This window comes from Lutzomyia longipalpis, chromosome 2 (genome assembly GCF_024334085.1).
Source record: "Lutzomyia longipalpis isolate SR_M1_2022 chromosome 2, ASM2433408v1".
NCBI classification, from domain to species: Eukaryota; Metazoa; Arthropoda; class Insecta; order Diptera; family Psychodidae; genus Lutzomyia; species Lutzomyia longipalpis.
In genome coordinates, this window is record NC_074708.1 from 9,605,053 (window position 1) to 9,624,269 (window position 19,217).

A 19,217-nucleotide genomic window follows, 5' to 3' on the forward strand; every position below is an offset into this window, starting at 1 on the left:
AAAAGGAATAAATTTGACCGTTACATTGTTTTTGAATTCCCTCTTCTTACATTTATGTTAATAACTTTCTTTCTGGTGGTCGGATTGACCTCAAATTTTTACACAATCTTCTCAGATTACCAAGGAACCTATTTCCAGAAGTTTGGTTCTATACCCTGAAGAACTAAGACGCAATTAATCGAAATATAGATCTGAGGTCGGTCACCTACCCCTCATAGTATACGGAGGGTTAACCAATTTGGGAAATTCGAAACTCTCATCAAATCCAATATAAAAAAACAAAGATAATTAATCAAGCTATTTTATTTTTATTATAAATTATTTGTACATACAATTAGACATGTTTTTTCATTATTAGTTTCTTTATAGGACACTCACAAATTCTCAAAATGTACCAATATCCGATAAACATTTTTCATCTCATCCTTTTCAGTGACCTTATTCAGCTCATGGTAGATCCTACATTTGAGGAAGAGCCCACTCACGAGCTCAATCATACTGTACTTATGCGCCTTATTGAGGACAAAGTGATCGGATTCAAAATCAAAATGCTTTGTTACCTGAGAAATCATCTCATTTTCATGTCTATTCTGTAGGATGAAATTAATCCCGAGGTACCCAACTTCCCCCTGAAAGATCTCTTCCATTAGCTCGCAAATGTCAATGACAAACTTCGATGGGTACTTCTCAAAGCCATACCTATCGAAGTACGCTGAATTACTCTCATCTCCATCGTCCACAATGATTGCCGTGCAGTCGGTGCAATGAGCCTTTGTGAGGATTGTCTTCACAATGAAGCCCGTTGTGTACATTATGATGGATTTTTGACTTTCCGTCTCCGATGGGAATGCCTCCACTTCGGTGAGCTTTGTCGAAACATCCACAAAATCCATCTCTGTGAGTACTTCGTCATTTGTGCGGAAATTCCCATTGACAACTTCCTCAAATTCTCCCTCATCCTTAAAACAATTCCTCACACTTTCAAAGATATTCACCTTACTCGTGTTATTGATCACCTGAAGGCATCTCTCGGGATTCACATTGAGAATCTTCACACTCTCCGTACCCGCAATGCGACTTCCCGTATTATCGCGAATCATTTGAGCGTGTGTTATCAACTTCTTGTAGGCATCGCGAAATTGCAAAATTGACGGATTCGTATTGTCACACAAATTTGTCTTGATGGAATAGTAAAATTGCTCAATGGAATCCTGATTGAGGAAATATGTCTTCAAGCCCAATGCTCGTAAATCTGATTGAGCACTCTCAAAGATCTTCGGTAAGTTATCTAAGCAGATGAGCAACCCAAGGAAACCCGCCTTCTTTGACGAACTAATCACGGATTCCTTCTCTGAGAATGTATACCGAATCTCATCCCCTTCGGAGGTTGTTTGAACATTCGACAAGAGGCACAAGTCAAACAGATACTTTTGCGCATTCTCACAGAATTGCTTTATCCTCCGCAAATTCCCAATGAGAATGGAACTCTTCTCCGCATTTGCCTGCTGATGACTCTTCAACACCTCAAAGACATTACTCATCATCCGTATAAACTTACTCGTTGCCTCACATCCACCAAATTGGCTAACATTGAGGGCACTGTAGTTGGTGCGACAGTGATCAAGGGCATCGGCTACGGATTTATTGAGTAGCTGCACGACAAGATTGAGATTTAGCTTCTTACGCTGAAAATACGCATGAATTGGCTTGAGATCCGTCTGTGTGCTCCCCTTCTCATAGAGATTCAGCAATTCTCCCACATACGTGTAGTCCACAATATTCCCATCACCATCCAAAAATTGCTTCTCAAACATAAATGTATCCCGTACACGTTTAATCATATCCAATGGATCCGGGTAGACAAAATAGGTCTTCTCATGGGACTCACCTTCAATGCGTACAGAGAAAACGGGATCATCCATTGCAAATGATGCTCCGAGGAGTTTCATTGCGGAGAAATTCGTATTTACCCCATTGAAGGTGATCCCGAGGACTTTAGCTCCCGTTGCTTCTGCATTGAGAATTGCCTTCTCAATGAGATTTTGCTTCATCTCCGAATTCATGTGCTTCACGGGGAAATACCCAATGGGCACCTTCCATGCTCCATTGATGTCAATCAGCATGAAAAGAAGAACTTGCGTCGCCACATCATTGGACGGCTTATCAACAGTTGTCACGGTGCAGTATCCAAAGCACTTCTCCCCAATCTTCTGTACTTGCGGAAAAATATCCTTCTCATCGAATGCCAATTGACAAATAACACTCCGTCCCTGTTCCCGTTCACTCTTCACCAGCTCAGTGAGCGTATCGAGACTCTCCTGTGTGAAACCCGGATCAGCATCAGTGCACTTGTACCACACAGCAAAGGTATTTGGATGCGGTAGGAAGCTCTTGTACTCATTGTAGATGTATCGATAGGCGCGTGGTGCTAGGAAATCCAACGTCAGAGCAAAATCCTTCATGACAGGCTGAAAAGTCAATGGCATAGCCTTAAAGTCCGTCTCCTTGATCATTTCATCAAAGAGATCCTCATTTGGGCCAATGGTATCCTTAATCATTTCCGCCACCTCTTCCCCAATGTAGTTCTTCTCCTTCAACTCCGACAGCAACTCACTCAGACTCTCAATTTTCACTTTTTCCAACTCAATGTCACATTCAATGTTCGATGTTGTTGTAGTTTCAGCCACCACAGATCCTCCTGCTGGATAACGCATTTTTTTCGTATCCTGCACCGGAAATGCAAGCATAGGACGCTTGTGAGTATTATTGCCCTAAAAATTAATTAAATTTTTTTGTAATAAAACAAAAACTCTCAAAAGGAAAAGAAAATTTGTCATCTTACAACTGAATATGAACTACTTCCAGCTGCATAGACATTGTGATTGCTGTAGTGAGCATTTGAGTTGTCGTACATCATTGAGCTCATCCCATTGCTCTCCTCATCTGATTGTTCATGCGTAACTGCCAATGGAGGCTCGGGCATGGGTTCAGTAACATATGCCTGCTCCATATACGAATAGGGCTCATCTTGCTCCAACAATTGAAGTGTGTATTCATCTACGTCAAATTGAGGCTGAAAAATAAAATTATTTAATATCTTTTTTAATAAAATTTTGACTAGAATATTGAATTTGAGCCTGAAGAAAGCCCTAAAGGTACTGAAACGTCAAGGATTTATTCGACAAGATTAATTTTCTCGTACTTTGATAATAATTTAATTATTATTATGAGTTAGAAAATTGATGTAAATTAGCACAAAAAAGACGTTCTGATTTAAGAAATTCCTCTTAAAACTCAATAAAATAAATATCGCGATGAAAAAGATTGAATTTTTAAAGCGGTCGCGAAGGGGTTAATCTTTTCCGGTCCATTGGGTCATACGTTGACCCAAAGACTCAATTTTGAAAATATTTCATTTTCTATAGTTATTAAATATTGAGTCCAAATTAGTACAAGACTATTTCTTTAAAATCCCTGATCATTTTATGATCACAAAAGGACATCCCCAAGAACTCGCAGGATCAGGAAGGACGAAAAAACGTAAATTTTTGAATTGGGATTTTTTTTTTCAAAAATGTCTTTTTTTTTTAGTTCAATCAGCTCGCTAGATTGATCGCGGACCTGAAACGGTTATTACAACAAGGAAAAAAATGTTTTTTTTAAAAGAATGTCGTTATTTTCAGCAAAATTATGAAAAATATTTTAAAGTTCATTTAATTTCTTTCTTTAATTGAGTTTACTAATTAAATATTGAATAAATAAATAAAAATAATTGAGTTTCATTTAAATTATTATTGCAAAAAAGCCTATTTATTGAAACAACAATTAAAAAAAATAGTCTTTACAAAAGAGAGAATAGAATAAATAAAAAAAATCTAACAACTTTATCAGATAGACAAAAGTGAATTAAAGCTAAAAACATAAAGATTTAATTCATTTAATCTTGTTTTGAATTCTTAGCTTTTAAGAAAACATTTTTTTGGGCAAATAAAGCTTCAATAGAGATTCTTATCAACTCTACTTATCCTGTTTACTTTTTTGCTGAATGTATGAATTTTCTAAACAATTTATGAATAGGAAAATCAGTTTTATGATTTAGCTTCTTTGTGTAAAATTTAACTTTAAAAAAAAACCGAATATTTCTATTAATTTTTAGGAACTTTTAAACAAATTCTTTCAACAGAATATTAAAAAAAATATATATTTCAAAATCAGATAAAAGCTTTAGAGCAGTCAAACTTCTTTTATATTCCTTCTTCACATTTCGACCATTTCCAACCGTCTAATAGGTCACCCACAATTAATTGCTAAGCTGTATTTGTGTGTCTTTCTTCTATGCTCGAGGTCAATTCAGGTCTTCACGACTGGGTGCCCTTTAAAAGTCATTCAAGGTATGCATGCACAGCACATATAGCATATATAGGTACTTAGCCAAATGTTTGCGTGTTATGCAGCACATCTAGAAACAGCTCTATGTTGAGAAATAGCTACAACATTTCTGACCTCAATAGTGGATCTGAACTGCGAACAAGCTATAGAGTCTTGAAAATATGTAGTAATAAACGAAAGCTAAGAAACCAAAGTTATTGATTCGCTTCTCTGCCTATCTCTCTACTACATGCATACATACAACACAGCAAGCACTTAGATATGGTAGAGACAGAAGCCATTAGTCTGACTGAGAGGGTATTTATATATAGATTAGTTGGCTATTTATAAACACACATATCATAGCATAGAACTACCGTACCTAGCAGGCCAAAAAATGCTTCTTAAAAAAAATCTTCAGAGGTTTATGTTTGTCTCTTCATTCCCCTATTTCTAACTCATATATACAAAATGGTCATAAATGAGCAACATAAAATCCCCCAATAGCTAGACTGTGTGCTGTGCAACCTATCCTATGTTTTCTACCTAACCAGCTATGCTAAGAAGTGAGACAGAAAGATAAGTTTCTTTATTTTTTCTTACCTGCGGAACAGACTTGGTTCTGAGGTACTTCTTGAATTTATCTCTAAATCTTCGATACTCAAAATCCTCTTCGGAGAAATGCTGACTGCACACACGATCTGACTCCTTTGTAACATACTGTGTGCCCAAGTTGACCAGGATCTTCCATTTTCGAGCTAGTTTTATATCCTGTGGAAACCTACAAAAAGCCAAAATGGTGCAAATTTGTAGAATTTTCATGATTTTTTGAGACTCTTCCCCATCTTGGGGGCTCTTTGCAAATTAGGCTGCTTAGAAACTACCCCCAGGAAGCCTTCTTGGGGAGATCTAGCTCAGCTAGGTGGATGAAATGAGCTAAAGGAATGCTTCAGGATGAAGGTAAAGAACTCACCTGTGAAAAGTCACACCTGGAGGACAATATCTCAGAGTATTTTCACAGCCTTCCACAATGCACCTCATTGCAGGCATTCACTTTGTACACATTCACTTTCCACGCCTTCCTGGACGCGGGACGCACAAAATAATTAACAATTTTCCTAATAACAAAAAATCTCGGTTTCCAAGCTTTTGCTCGAGCTCGGAACGTCAAACTGAACTGCATTCATTCGAACGTCCCACAACAGCCCTTAAGAAGTTTTTCAAAAAGATTTTCTCGATTTTCTGACCAGAACTGTTCAAAAATCCTAATGAATTTGAATTAAAATAATTTTATTAAATGAAGAGAAACCTCTAAAACAAAAATTAAAAACATTTCTTTATTAGTTTTGTGAGGAAATAATATTTTGTAAAAAAGTTCGCAAGATATTCAATGAAGCTTTTTCTGGGGCACCTGAATATCATCAAAATATTGTGACAGGAAGCTCTGGAGCCCAGAAAATCATAAATTCCCAGAGAAATTCAGTGAGAATTGAAAGAATGGAGGAGTGGACAGTGTGTCGTTTGTGTCTGGAATCTGGGGATGAAGCCCTAAAAGCCTTCACAGGCTGCACATTCCAGGAGACATCATATTTTAATATTTTCCTCAGCGTCGTTGGTGTTACTTTGACGGATTACGCTGCATTTCCCATGAGGATCTGCCCACAGTGTGAGAATGACATGCTACGTGCTTATGAGTTTCGTCGGAAATGCCTCGAAACGGAAGAAAAGCTGAAGGATCTCAAATCCGCCGAAGAGGGTGGTGGTGGTAAAAGTATTGAATTTGTCTCAGCTCTTGAGTCTTCCACGAAAAGTGGAGAGCACACGGGCTTCTCCAAAGCATCTAAGCATGATGAATATGCAACCCAGTCAGTAATCCCACAAGCTACGTCGAGACATGGAACCTCAACGGATGAGGATGACAAGAATGTTGCACTGAAGATTCGCTGTAAGATCTGCAAAGGAATTTTCTCAGAGATGGAGACTTTCCGGTCGCATCAGTGTGGCAAACCCAAGACGTACATTGACACAATTTCCGGGGAGAGTGGGGAACAGAATGAACCCTTCTTCAAGTGCAACAAATGCGGGAAGACCTTCATTGGACGCTCGTACTTCATGGCACACCTGGATCAGCACACAGAGCGCAAGATTCGACACAGATGCAACTACTGCAATATGGAATTCAACTCAACAGTCACCCGGACAACGCATATACACCGAGAACACCTCAAGACACCCTCCTGCCACTGCCCGTACTGCGGGAAGGGATTCTACGATAAGAATCGACGAACAAATCACATCCGGGATAAGCACACAAATCCCTCAATCTACCAATGCGATCGCTGCGGGAAGGAACTCAATTCCAGTATCAGTTTGTCGTCCCACATGAAGCAGCACACGGATGAGGTGACGTGCGAAATATGCGGGAAGAAGCTGAAGAACATCCGGACATTTGAGCATCATATGGCTCTGCATACCACCGAGAAGAAGTTCACCTGCCCCGTGTGCTCACACGCCTTCCGGACAAATGCACAGCTCAGGAAGCACACGCAGCAAGTTCATGCTGGTGAAGCTGGTGGTGGTACCTTGTCCGGAAGCAGTAGTATGCACCACAAAGGCATCCCATCGACCTAGAAACTCACTTAAAGGCCATCTACACAGACTCCACAGTTTCAAAGCCTCGAGAAGATAAAAATTTTTAGATCTTAAAATTTAATAATAAAAAATTTCTCCAAATTTTATGAGTTTTCGTCTCACTCGTCCAAATCTTGAGAATTTGATGAACTCTGCTTGGGAGGTGATTTGTGGTGAGTCCTTTTGTGATAATTCAGCCTGTTTAGTGACTTGAATGTCTCCCCACAAATGGAACAGGGTCCTCCTTCAATGTGGGTGTTCATGTGCTTCTTCAAGTCATACCTTAGTGCAAATCCCTTCCCACAGAGCTCACATTGATAGTCAATTTTTTGCAAATGATTCTTCCGGACATGAATATTCCTCGTTCCCACCATCCAATACTCTTTCGGACAATGTGGGCACTTGTAGGATTTCTTCTTGAGATGATCGCGCTGTATGTGGGTCTTCTTGGCTGCCAACCAGAAGAATCTCTTCCCACAGTGCTCGCATTCGTAGCGTTTTATGCCATTGTGATAGTCCAGGTGCGTCGTTATGTGAGTGCCTCTTATTATCTTCTTGCATACCATACATTCGTGCTCTATATCACTCCTCTTCTGCGGTTTTGCCTTGATTTTTCTTACTGGTTCATATCCCTTGCATTTGTGCCTCTTGAAATTATCCAATCCTCTAAAGACAGTTTTGCATCGTTTACAGAGAATTTTCTTCTGTTTCTCCTCCTCCTTGGCTGCCAAAATCTCCTCCTGCTCAGCAATTTGATCAAAAGGATCTGTGAAATCTCCCTCCAGATTCTCCTCCAAATCTCCTTCCTTCTTTGCATCCCCCTCGAGCTCATTAACTGTGAAGATTGTCAAATCCTGCTCATCCGTAGTTTTGTCTCCTTCTGCCTCTGCTTTCACATTGAACAGCATTTCCTTCAATTTTTCCTCTGTTTGGAAGCAAAGTTCCCGGAAAGTGTAGGCACTGATTAGGTTCTCCTCGCACACATTACAAATCTGCATTGGAATGGATTTGTAGTCAGTCAAGCATCTTCCAGTGACTGTGAAGTAAATACTTCTGTATGGCTGGGAATTGTGGAAGGATCCGGAAATGAATTTTAGGGGCTCCTCGCTGGATTGCAAGCACAACCTGCAGACTGTCCAATCCTCCATTGTTGCAATAAATCCAAAAATAACTTAAGCCACAAATCTTGCTTTTTTTAGAAGATTATTTTCTCTCTTTTGATCTTTTCCACGTGAAGTTAGCTAAGAAGTGACGATTAGACTTTGCAGTATGCTAACAATTCTCGAAATTGTCTCACAAGAGAAACTTATAGTCCCCAAATTTATGACATAAAATGCATTAGGTCATCAACGATTGAATTGAATTGAATTGAATTGAAGCATTCTGATTATTAAAATAATAATTATTTAAGAAAAATAAAACAAAAATGATAATTATGCTAAAACGATTAATTACTATAGCTATGAAAAATTCTTTAGCAGATCAGAGAGTAGTCTTCCGAGCTATCCCGAAACCAGTCGAACAAAACCGAATATTTGTTTTTCTCACCTTTCCCGGATTTCCGAGAAAGATTCTTTTAGTAGAGTAAAAAATATTTTAATGAAAAAAAAGATTCATGGAACAATTGGGAGATTTGACAGTCTGCCGATTGTGCTTGCATTCCAGCGAGGAGTCCCTAAAATTCATTTCCGGATCCTTCCACAATTCCCAACCCTACAAGAACATCTACTTCATGGTGACTGGAATACCTCTGACGGATTACAAATCCTTCCCATTGCAGATCTGTGCTACATGCGAGGAGAATCTAATCAGTGCTTACACATTCCGGGAACTTTGCTTCCAAACTGAGGAGAAACTTAAAGAGCTGCATGAGCAGGAAGAGAATGAACACAGCATCCCTGAAACTACTCATGGGATAAACAATACTATAGTTGAAAGGATTCAGGATAATTATTTAGTAGGAGAACAAGACGACGCCATAGAAGGAGAAGCAAATGGAAGCATTCAGAAGCCAGCAGAAGAGAAGCTATCTAAACAAGAAAGGAAGCAACGTAGGATACTCTGTAAACGCTGTAAGGTCATCTTCAGAGGACTGGAGAGTTTCAAGGGTCATCGATGCAAAGATGTGCAAAAAAATCAACAGGATTCGCCACAATTAGCAACCAAACAGTGCAATATCTGCGGGAAGGTCATCAAGGGATCTCATTTTGTGCAACACATGGACTACCACAATGGCATTAAGCGCTACGAATGTGAACACTGTGGAGAGAAGTTCTTCTGGTGGACTGCAAGAAGGACTCACATTTACAGGGAGCACCTGAAGAAGAGACTCTGCAAATGCCCACATTGCCCAATGGAGTTCTACATCACGGGACAAATGAATGTCCATATAAGAGAAGTCCATTCGGACGTGCCAAACTACCAGTGTGAAAAATGCGGGAAGGAATTTAAAGTCAAGAGAAGCCTCCGGAAGCACGCCCTGACTCATGCAGAGGGTGGGACGTGCAATCATTGCGGGAAGATGTACGACAATCGCCTCCGGTTGCTGAATCATCTCAAAATCCACGGAAAACGCGCCAAGGCTGACTGCCCGATTTGCTCAAAAACCCTCCGAACCATTTCCATCTTGAGGAGTCATTTCAAGAAGATTCATCCCAATCAAATGCACCTCTTCCCAGAAGCCAAAACATAATGAGAATTAAATTTTTGTTAAATAAAAAATTTTGTGATTTTTTAAACATTCAATTTAGACGTTTTTCTCAGGAATTTTCTCGTGGGAAAAAGAGTTAAGATTTGGAATTCCCGGGTACCGGGAGAAAGACCATTCCTCATAGTTTCTAAGCATGAGAGGATTTCTGAGCTCCTCGTAGGGAAAGAGAGTCTTCTCGAACTCCTCATTCCGTGCACACAGTTCGAGAATACCGACAACGCATCCCGAGGAAGTTTTTGGGGTATCAATGTGAAGGTCTTTTTTGTCCAAAAAGACCGAGATAACCATTCGTCATTTTCAAGCAACTTAACATAGGAGAGCATAAAACTCTCCACGAGAGAGAAATTACTAATTAAGAATTAAAATTTATTATTTTTTTATTCATTTAGTTTAGATAATCTTTGAGTTAGAGAAGTTATCAATTCAAATTTTTTTTTTGTTTTTTACTTTAAAAATTTCAAGAGGGAATAAAATGAAAGAAAGATCTCAAAAAATAATTTTATTGCTTTATTAAAAACTTTAATTTTTTTTCTACATATTTAAATTATTAACTTTTTATTTATTTTTCAATATTTTGTACATTAAATTTATAAAATAAATTCATGAAGCAGCAAAAGAAAATTACAAAGCTGTTCTCCTGCGCTTTATTCGGAAAAATCAATGAGATTAGAAAAAAAGGAATAGGGAAGGTGTGAGTTACATGAAAGAATTTGCATTTCTAACATTTTACTTTAACTATCTAACTTTTGCCTCTCATCCCTGGAATTTTTTATTTTATTTTAAGGGTAAAAGATTTTTTGTGGATAAACTTCCTCCACCCTAGTCTCCCCTATTTTCTATAAACGTATTAACTTTTACCCCTTTTACCCCTTTTACCACTTAATCTGATTAGTAAATGGGTTAACTCGAGGTTTAATCGAAATAGAAATATTCCTGCAACCCTTTCTTGTTCTTTTAATGAATTAAATTGTTGTTAGAAACGTTCTAACTGAAAAATGTGATAGAAACGATAAAAAGATCGAATATTACAATGCTTGCTAAGTTTCAAGCGGTCGCGAAAGGGTTAAACAGATTTTAGGATATTTACTTTTGTCTTAAAATTATCTTGATCATTTTTATGTTTACTAAAGAACTCAAAAAAAAATTGATCTGATTTGAACAAAATTATTTTCTAAATTTTTGTTCTTTAAAAATGAGTTTTATGAAATTTTATCAAAATCGATTTATGTATTTCTTTTTAAAAATTAATTAAAAATGTGAGTGAAGGTCAAAAATGAATTTCTTACGTGGTTAAATATTGAATTAAGAAAAGGATTATTTTAATTAGGCAAATGTAACAAAAAAAAATTTTCAAGTGTTACAGAAATGAGAAAATATAAAAAAGAGTTAACCCTTTGAGAGTTTTCTGGCCACCGTGGCTAATTTGATTTTTCAATCGTCTAACAATAAAATCTATTTAAAACCTATTGTGATAAATTTTGTATCTACAATGTGGAGCGAAGTTCATAATTATACTTCAAATTCGGGAAAGAAAATTTTAGGTTAAAAATATCTAATCCTCCAAGGGTTAAAAAGTTAATTTTCATAAAAGGGTTAATTTGAAATTAAGGAAGGATTATTTAATTATACTTTTTTTTCATTAAAGAGTTTAATTGTTCAAATGCGGGAAATTATTGTAAGCCAGTACAAATTCAAAAAATCATTGTGAATCAATAAATTAAATAGAAAAATGAATGGGAAAACTGCAAATACAAAAAAATATTATAATCAAAACGACTTAGCTTTATCAATTTGATCAAATTTAAGATAAGATAAAATTAAAGGGGTTACTCGTGGCAAAATAAGGAAGGTTTGAAAAGCAATGCGGATTGCAGAATAATCCACATTACAACATGAAAAATATTTACAAAAAGTCTTTTATAGTGTGTATGAGATTGTACTTTTGAATTCAAGAGTACGAAGACTCCATAAAGTGCATCCTGCTTCTGCTGAATTCGCAGCATTCCTTTATGGGATGCGCGCAAGTTTCTACCTCGAGAAGGTAGGTCAGTTTTCTTCTTGAATACCCAGACTTGTTCTTATGTGTGGATGAGCGTGGAATTTTGAGCACCTGGTGCTGTACTCAAGTTCTTTTCTTCTTATTTTCCACTCGCAATGCTCTTTTGCACGGAATTTTTCTCACTGCACAACAACAAAAAGTTCGTGGGGGCACAAAAAAGGAGTAATTAAAAATTTTAACGCCACGCAATGGGGAAGTTCTAATTAATGCTCCCACGTAGCTCTGCTAATTATCCGGCGGCAATGATTATGCTCAATGCTTAGGAACGCATTTCCCTCACATTTCTCTCCCATGTTTTCCCTCCAAATGCGCGGGGGTGCGCGACGTGGGAGATTTTCATCAATTAGCCATCAGTAAATTTTCTTTACAATTTCCCGTGGCAGTTGCGCGGGGAAATTGAATCTTTATGATTTCCCAGTCATTGAAGACTTCTTTTGAAATCTTGCTCCACGAAAATTTCATCCATGCAAAATTATATTCATCATTTTTCAGTAAAAGTTTAAATTTAAACAAAACAAATCATTTTTCTTGGGGGTTGAAGAATCTTTTTTTTAACCCTTTAAAAAACGAGGGTAAAAACAAATTAATTTTTTTTAATAAAAAATCATCTTTCCTTAAATTCAAATAAAAAGGAAATTCCTTTAAAAAAAAAAGACGTTTTTTTGCAAAATACTATCGAATTAAAATCGAACAAACCTCACAGAAGAAAGTCTCAAAGAGTCAGGATGGTTTCTTCTGTACTCCTGCTATTGAGTCACAAAACTTGTCTTTCTATTTCGGTGGAATTCCGGGATAGAAATGTTTGAATTTCCGGGGAGGATTCTGATTCAAATACCATCCACATTGAATTTTGGGAAAAATAAGAGAAAAATTCGCGCCACAGCAACCGGAATCAAAATCATTATTTAAATGGTTACTGCAAAAGCGCTCGAATTGTGCGCGCAAAGAACATTCCCACCCAAAAAGAGTCACGTCCGTGTGATGGCTTTTATGAGCGCCCGGGATTATTTGTGGAATTATTTGTGAGCAGCTCCAATCCCGTGGATTTTTGAGTAGCGCACCCTAAGTTATGTGAGGTGGATCAATTGCGAAAGTGGCCAATAGCTGGCTGGCCCAGCTGGCCTCCTCCACGCAAATTTTTATGGGAAATGGCGTCTGACTACTATTGCATTAATTTGTACTCCACTGCTACCAGGAGAACAGAGCATTTGGAATGTTACTCCCACAATATTCTTGTATGGAAGAATGCTCCTTTTTAGTGTTTCTTCAAGAGACTTTTAAGTTTTCTGCCAAAAATCTTGAAAGAAATCTTTGTTCTTTATTATCAGAAGGAATTTAAGAATTTAATTAAAGTATTTTTAAGAATCTTTTTATTCTTTGATACTGATTTTTTGTCTTTTATTAAAAAAAAATAGAAACTTTAAAAATTTGAATTCAGCCTGTTTTTTTAACGAAAACTTTTATTGGCTCTCAAAGGGTTAAATTAAACTTTTTGGTTTTCAATCAAAATTGAAAAACAAACAAAAATCTTTAATTTTTTAAAGAATTTGCATTTTTTGATCGATCCAATTAATAAAAAATGTAAAAAATGCTCCAAAAACATCGTTGAATAAGTTAAAAGATTAAAAGAATTTTTTCTACTAGAAATTACATTTATTTATTTACTTAAAATCACCATAAATTCTAAGTAAGTAAAAAAGTGAATCAAGGACAAAATGTTCTGATTTTAATGCATTAAAACGGTAAGAAAATCAGTATATTGTGTCCTCATCCACCACTGTGGGGTGTTTTGTATATAATTTTTATGCCACAAAATCATGATAGTCGTGTGTTGAAAGAAAGATTTCTCGCATAGAAAATGCATAAAATTATGCTTTTATGCTCCTAGTTGTGAATTATCGACTCAACGGCTTCACTGGTACATGCATCAATGGCTTGAGTCTCTTCTATTTTAACGCCACTGTCCTTCCGACGATGAGTGGCTGCCATTCGATCCAAGTACCTCTTATTCACCACTGTCCCATCGGGTGGGAGTAAATGCACATCATCCGGATGGATTTTCCGCACGTGATTCTTCACGGAGAAATTGCACGTGAAGGTACGCGAGCACACGGGGCAGACGTAGTTCTTCTGTCCCGAATGGATTTCCATGTGACGCTCCAGCGTGCGCAGATTTTTCAATTCCTTCCCACACTGAGCACAGGTCACCTTGTCCGAATGAATCTTCATGTGACTCGTGAGGATGGAGCTACTTTTGAAGTTTTTCCCACAGCGATCGCACTGGTAGGTGATCTCCTCCTTGTGTGCCTCCTTTATGTGTTGTCGCAATTCACTGCCCTTGTTGTACTCATTCGGACACTGTGGACACTTGAATTCCAACGTCTTCCGGAAGTGATGGCGGTAGATGTGCGCCTTCCGTATGGCAGCTTTGTAGAATCTCCTATTGCAGTACTGGCACTGATACTTTTTCATCTTATTGTGCTTCTCGATGTGACTGAGGATCATCGAACGCATCTGAAACGTCTGCCCGCATTCGTTGCACTTAAACAGGCGCCGTTCAATCTTCTTGGGGTTCTTATCGCCGCCACTGCCCTCCTTGCTTGGCTCCACGGGTGTCTCGACTTTTGCAATATCATAGCATTTGTGATCGTAGAATGCATCCATGCCCAGGAAGATGATCCTACAGTGTTTGCATCGGATCTTCTCACCACCTGGACTTGATGTTTCCTTCAACTTCTTGGGAGTTATTCCCCCGGCCTGTGATACAGCAATTCGCTGCTCATTTGAACTTTCCTGCTTCATTTGGATGTATTGCTCCATCATGGTGTCATCAGCAGTCCCATCATCATCCTCCAGATCATCCACTGGTGCAGCAGTGGGCTCAATGGGTTCGACAAATTCAATTTTCTCATCACCTCCCACCATATCCTTTAGCTTCTCCTCCGTCTCCAAGCACTTCTGGCGGAATTTGTACGCCCGCAGCATCTCATCCTCGCACACGAGACAAATCTTATTGGGGAATGTTGTGTAGTCCACAAGGGTGATGCCGACAATCTCAAAGTAGATGTTGTAGTAGGGTATCTGGTCAAATAACTCATCCGGAAAGGACTTGAGGGCGTATTCTGAGGATTGCAGGCAAAGGCGACAAACTGACCACTCTTCCATACTATTTTCCCACCGAAAATCCTGCAATTTTTCAATCAATCATTAAAGCAGGAATCTTTTTTGGAAGTTTAAATGCCGGAAAACTCACCTTTTTCCCGAGAAATTCAAGAAAAACTCACAAAAAACACAGAAATTGTAAAAGCAAAACAAAGATTTTGTGACAAGGGGCTATTTCAGTTGAAGTGATTCTTTGAATCAGTCGGCGGAATCTCATTATATCCCGCCTGATTCAGAGAATCATTGAATGATTCAAGAAAACGGTGGAAACTGCATTTCCCGCGTTTTTTGTCGAATTTTCCGGGAAAATTGGGTTTTCCGGGTTCAGAGAGCGGCGCCGTGTCGATTGGCATCAACAATTTGAAAAGTTCAAAAAAATTAAATCCGGGAAAAAAGTCGTGTAAAAAGACAAAAACGAAAACTGCCGGCGGCTTTTCCCTCCAAATTAACTTCTCGAAAAACTGGCTGGAAAACCCCAAACCCCCCCCCCCGGAGCACACGGCCCCCACCCCAACTAACCCTCCTGCGGCAGGAAACACAGGAAAATTACACGAGAGCAGAGAAAATTGAATTTTTCTGCAGCCGCGAAGTCTTTTCGGAACAGTGTTCTGAATATCGAAGAAGGCGCCAAAAAATGCATTTAAACTTTCCGTTTTTCACTTCCCGGTCACAAAAAAAAAACGCAATTTCGCTGGAAAATTCAACGGAAAACACGAGAAAATTGCGAAAAACCTTCCGTGCGCGAAATCCTTTCTTTATTATAAATAGAAGAAAATGAAATTCATTATTTCCTCGTCTTTTTCAAATATTTCTGATTAACAATCGTCCCATCTGGAGGTAGGAGATGCACATCATCCGGATGCTGCTTCCTCACGTGACCCTTGAGGGAGAAATTGCACGTGAAGGCTCGAGAGCATACGGGACAAACGTAATTCTTCTCCCCCGCATGAGTAAGCAAGTGATGCTTGAGTGTCCTCATAGTCTTCAATTCCTTTTTGCAGATGTTGCAGGAAAACTTACTCGTACCATGGACTTCCTGCTTATGCTTTGGGAGTGCATATTTTTGCTTAAATGTCTTCCCACAGATTTCACATTGTGCGTTTAGCTTCAGATGCTCCTTCTCAATGTGCAGCTTCAGCAGAAACTTCCTGTAGAACCCTTTACCGCATTCAGCGCATTCGCATAAAAATTTCTTCAGATGCTCCTTGTACACGTGAGTCCTCTTCACCACCCAGTCCGAAAAGGTTGCCCCACAGTGGTGGCAGGAATACCGTTTTATGTTTCTATGCTTATCCATGTGAGCTTGGTGATTGTGGTAGCTCCTGAATGTCTTTGGACATTCTGAACATTTGAAAAATTTCCTCTTGTTTATCCTTTTCTTCACTTGGGGTTTTTTAGCAGGAACTGCATTCGGGCTATCCTTTGCTTTGTCATCTTGAAAGCATTTATGGGATTTGAAGCAGTCGAGTCCTTTGAAAAAATCACGACATCTCTTGCATTGAATTGTCCTCGTTTTGAGATCCTCAATATTTAGTGTTGCAGAAAGCCTGCTGTTGGTTGATTTTGCAGGTTCTGGGTCAGGTTTAGGAGGTTTAGGAACTGCAACTTGAGGTTGTGATGGCTCCGAAAGGAATTTAATGACAAAATCACTAACTTTCTCTGTTTTTGGCGTTTTTGTCGTCATTGGGGGCTTAATTGGCCTCTCATCCAGCATCGTTTGTAGCTTCCCTTCAGTTTCAAGGCATTTCTCCCGGAAGATGTAGGACTGTATCAAAAGCTGCTCACATTTTGTGCAAACAAGAGCCGGAAAGGTTGGATATTCCCTCAGAAACTTTCCAATCAACTCAAAATACATCCTTTCAAATGATATCTTGTTGTATGATGCTTCAGGAACGGCTTTAAGACCTCCTTCACTTGATTCCAGACAAAGTCTGCACACACTCCAATCATCCATCTCTTCCTTTATCTTTTTTCCACACGAAAAACGTTTTTATTAAAGGAAATCAACAGAAAATTGGAGAAAATTCTTTCACTTTTCCAACTTTTTGCTCACTTTGTTTACCAAAACAAAAACACAATGTTAGGTTATGTTTAATCAGAGTGACGTCAAAGTTCCGACTTTTGATTTTGAAAAATAATAATTTTTTCATCCTCGAAGGATGCGCAAATTAACAAGAAGTCGCAGAAAAGCCCTCAACGTATTTGAATTACTTAATTTTGTTAACAAATAAGATGAATAATAATTGATTTGTCTTTTTAGGTAAAAAAGAAAAATGAAAAAGTTTCCAAGGAAGATTTATCTCTGGAACAAGAAGGATCCTCCCGGCTCTGCAGGATTTGTGAATCTACCAAAAATCTCATAGATATCTCCTTGGAAGGAAATGAAAATTATCTCGAGGAATTGAACAAAATTAAATCATCCTCTAATGTAAAAAGGAAATTCTTTGGGAAGGTTTGGAAGAAATTAATCATTGCTCTATTTTCCAGGATGTCCAGGAGGAGGACCATCAAATGGGTGATTTATTGAAGTTTATTTGCTTAGAATGTGGAGAGAAATTGAATGAAATCACCGCCTTGAGGAATCAGTGTGAGGAAACTGAGAAAAAACTCCGGGAGAGATTCCTTCTGCAGGAAGGATTAAAACAAGAAGTTCGCGAGGAAAGTTGTCTAAACATGGAACTTCGGGATAGCCAAGAAGATTCATCACAGAAGAAAAATGAGGAATTTGAGGACAATTACGAAGGATCATGGACAGAAGGGGATAATCCGGAATATGTAGAAGAAGATGACAAAAATCTTCCAGATCCAGAACTGCCAAATCAAGATGAAGAGGAGGACAAGAAGGATTGGCTTCAATGCCGAATATGCAAGAAAAAAGTAAAGAATCGCTATCATATGGAAAAACACCAGTGGGAGCATAAGGGAAGATCACTGAAATGCAATTTTTGTCAAGTTGAGTACTCCTGCCAGGGGAATCTCACCAGACACATCCGGGTGGTGCATGAAAAACGTCGTAGCTACATTTGTAGCATCTGCCGAAAGGAATTTTCCCAGTCAAACAACCTCAAGCTCCACATGCTCGTGCATCAGGACATCAAATTTGCCTGTGATCTCTGTGAGAAAGCCTTCAAGAATCCTCGTTCACTGAGGAATCACAAATACATCCACATCCCACCGGAAGAGCGAAGTGAACGCATCGAGAAGCGCCTCGCAAAGCGCCCCAGTCACACCTCATGGAAGCATCGGAGTCAGAAGAAGATTTGCATTTGTCCCACATGCGGAAAGATCTCAAACTACGTCACTCAGCATGAGAGTCACATGCGTAGCCACACGGGGGAGAAACCCTTCCGGTGTGCCCACTGTGAAATGTCCTTCCGCGAGAGGAATACCCTAAAGAGTCACATGCTCCTGCATACGGGTGAGAAGCCCTACAAGTGCTCAACGTGTGGAGCTGCTTTCCGGCAGAGTGCCCACCTGAGGCGCCACACACGCAGCCACACGGGAGAAAAGCCCTATGCGTGCCTTGTGTGCGAGAAGAGCTTCACGGAGAAGTCTATTCTGACCACCCACATGCGTGTCCATACGGGCGAAAAGCCCTTCCACTGCCGGCTTTGCCCAAAGAAATTCCACAATGCCCGTGTCCTCCGGAGGCACTATCCCAAAGTACATTTTAAAAATCAAGGACTTCACACGCAAAAGGATATCCAACGGAAGCTCGCTGCAATGCAGGGAGACGTCGGATTGGATGGATTGGACAGAACAACTGAGGAAGGATCAATTAACTAACATCAGCCTACTTTATTCGGTTTTTTTTTTCTTAAAGTTCCCTCAATCTCTATTTCTTGGGGCAAATTCTTTCAACTTACTTTTGTGTCCTGGCCTGATATCATTTCCGATCCTGTCTCCGACTCTTTTTCAGTAGCACTAACACTTTTCTTTTATGTGGAAATTTTAAATAAAGGAATAAAATAAACCTTGAAAAAAAAATCAAATTCAAAACGAAATTCATATCGAAATTCTATCGAACAGTTTTTGCGCGGAAAATGATCATGATGATGATGATTTTATAACGGATATTTTAATTTTAAATTGATATTATCCGTTGTGTGTTGAGCCTTTTTTCCAAAGAACACTCACAATTTTCATCTACAAAGTCCATTTTCTCGTTTGCCTGACCCTCCAAATGCTTTTCCGATGATTTTCGGTTGATTTTCCATACAGGAAATGCATTTTCACGCTTTTTTAAGCTCTCCGCGAAAAATAGAGTATTGTGCCGAAATCATTTGG

General features: G+C 38.8%; 5 protein-coding genes across 5 annotated transcripts; 2 read left to right on the forward strand and 3 right to left on the reverse strand.

The window, feature by feature from the left end:
* Nucleotides 1–5,863: 5,863 nt before the first annotated feature.
* On the reverse strand, nt 5,864–8,236 carry LOC129789080 (zinc finger protein 558-like). Its single transcript, XM_055825718.1, has one exon. It carries the CDS (start codon nt 8,145–8,147, stop codon nt 7,119–7,121), a length of 1,029 nt encoding a protein of 342 aa, XP_055681693.1. The 5' UTR covers nt 8,148–8,236; the 3' UTR covers nt 5,864–7,118.
* Nucleotides 5,866–6,999, forward strand: LOC129789186 (zinc finger protein 567-like). Its single transcript, XM_055825835.1, has one exon. It carries the CDS (start codon nt 5,866–5,868, stop codon nt 6,997–6,999), a length of 1,134 nt encoding a protein of 377 aa, XP_055681810.1.
* A 308-nt stretch (nt 8,237–8,544) lies between the features above and the next one.
* On the forward strand, nt 8,545–18,911 carry LOC129789188 (zinc finger protein 559-like). The gene is made up of 3 exons (XM_055825836.1): nt 8,545–9,688; nt 17,191–17,358; nt 17,418–18,911. Exons 1-3 carry the CDS (start codon nt 8,615–8,617, stop codon nt 18,714–18,716), a joined length of 2,541 nt encoding a protein of 846 aa, XP_055681811.1. The 5' UTR covers nt 8,545–8,614; the 3' UTR covers nt 18,717–18,911.
* LOC129789054 (zinc finger protein 12-like) lies at nt 13,400–15,125 on the reverse strand. Its single transcript, XM_055825675.1, has 2 exons — nt 15,022–15,125; nt 13,400–14,954 (listed from the first exon to the last, which is right to left on the reverse strand). The coding sequence occupies exon 2, from the start codon at nt 14,931–14,933 to the stop codon at nt 13,653–13,655; it is 1,281 nt and encodes a 426-aa protein (XP_055681650.1). The 5' UTR covers nt 14,934–14,954; nt 15,022–15,125; the 3' UTR covers nt 13,400–13,652.
* On the reverse strand, nt 15,664–17,014 carry LOC129789066 (zinc finger protein 557-like). The gene has a single exon (XM_055825695.1). It carries the CDS (start codon nt 16,882–16,884, stop codon nt 15,715–15,717), a length of 1,170 nt encoding a protein of 389 aa, XP_055681670.1. The 5' UTR covers nt 16,885–17,014; the 3' UTR covers nt 15,664–15,714.
* Nucleotides 18,912–19,217: the final 306 nt, after the last annotated feature.

Bases quoted from the DNA above. Each gene is read 5' to 3' on its own strand.
- LOC129789186 (XM_055825835.1), top strand. From the start codon at position 5,866: ATGGAGGAGTGGACAGTGTGTCGTTTGTGTCTGGAATCTGGGGATGAA.
- LOC129789080 (XM_055825718.1), bottom strand. From the start codon at position 8,147: ATGGAGGATTGGACAGTCTGCAGGTTGTGCTTGCAATCCAGCGAGGAG.
- LOC129789188 (XM_055825836.1), top strand. From the start codon at position 8,615: ATGGAACAATTGGGAGATTTGACAGTCTGCCGATTGTGCTTGCATTCC. The intron at 9,689-17,190 runs TAATGAGAATTA...TTGTCTTTTTAG, and splicing joins TCTTCCCAGAAGCCAAAACA to GTAAAAAAGAAAAATGAAAA. The intron at 17,359-17,417 runs GTAAAAAGGAAA...TCTATTTTCCAG, and splicing joins AAATTAAATCATCCTCTAAT to GATGTCCAGGAGGAGGACCA.
- LOC129789054 (XM_055825675.1), bottom strand. From the start codon at position 14,933: ATGGAAGAGTGGTCAGTTTGTCGCCTTTGCCTGCAATCCTCAGAATAC.
- LOC129789066 (XM_055825695.1), bottom strand. From the start codon at position 16,884: ATGGATGATTGGAGTGTGTGCAGACTTTGTCTGGAATCAAGTGAAGGA.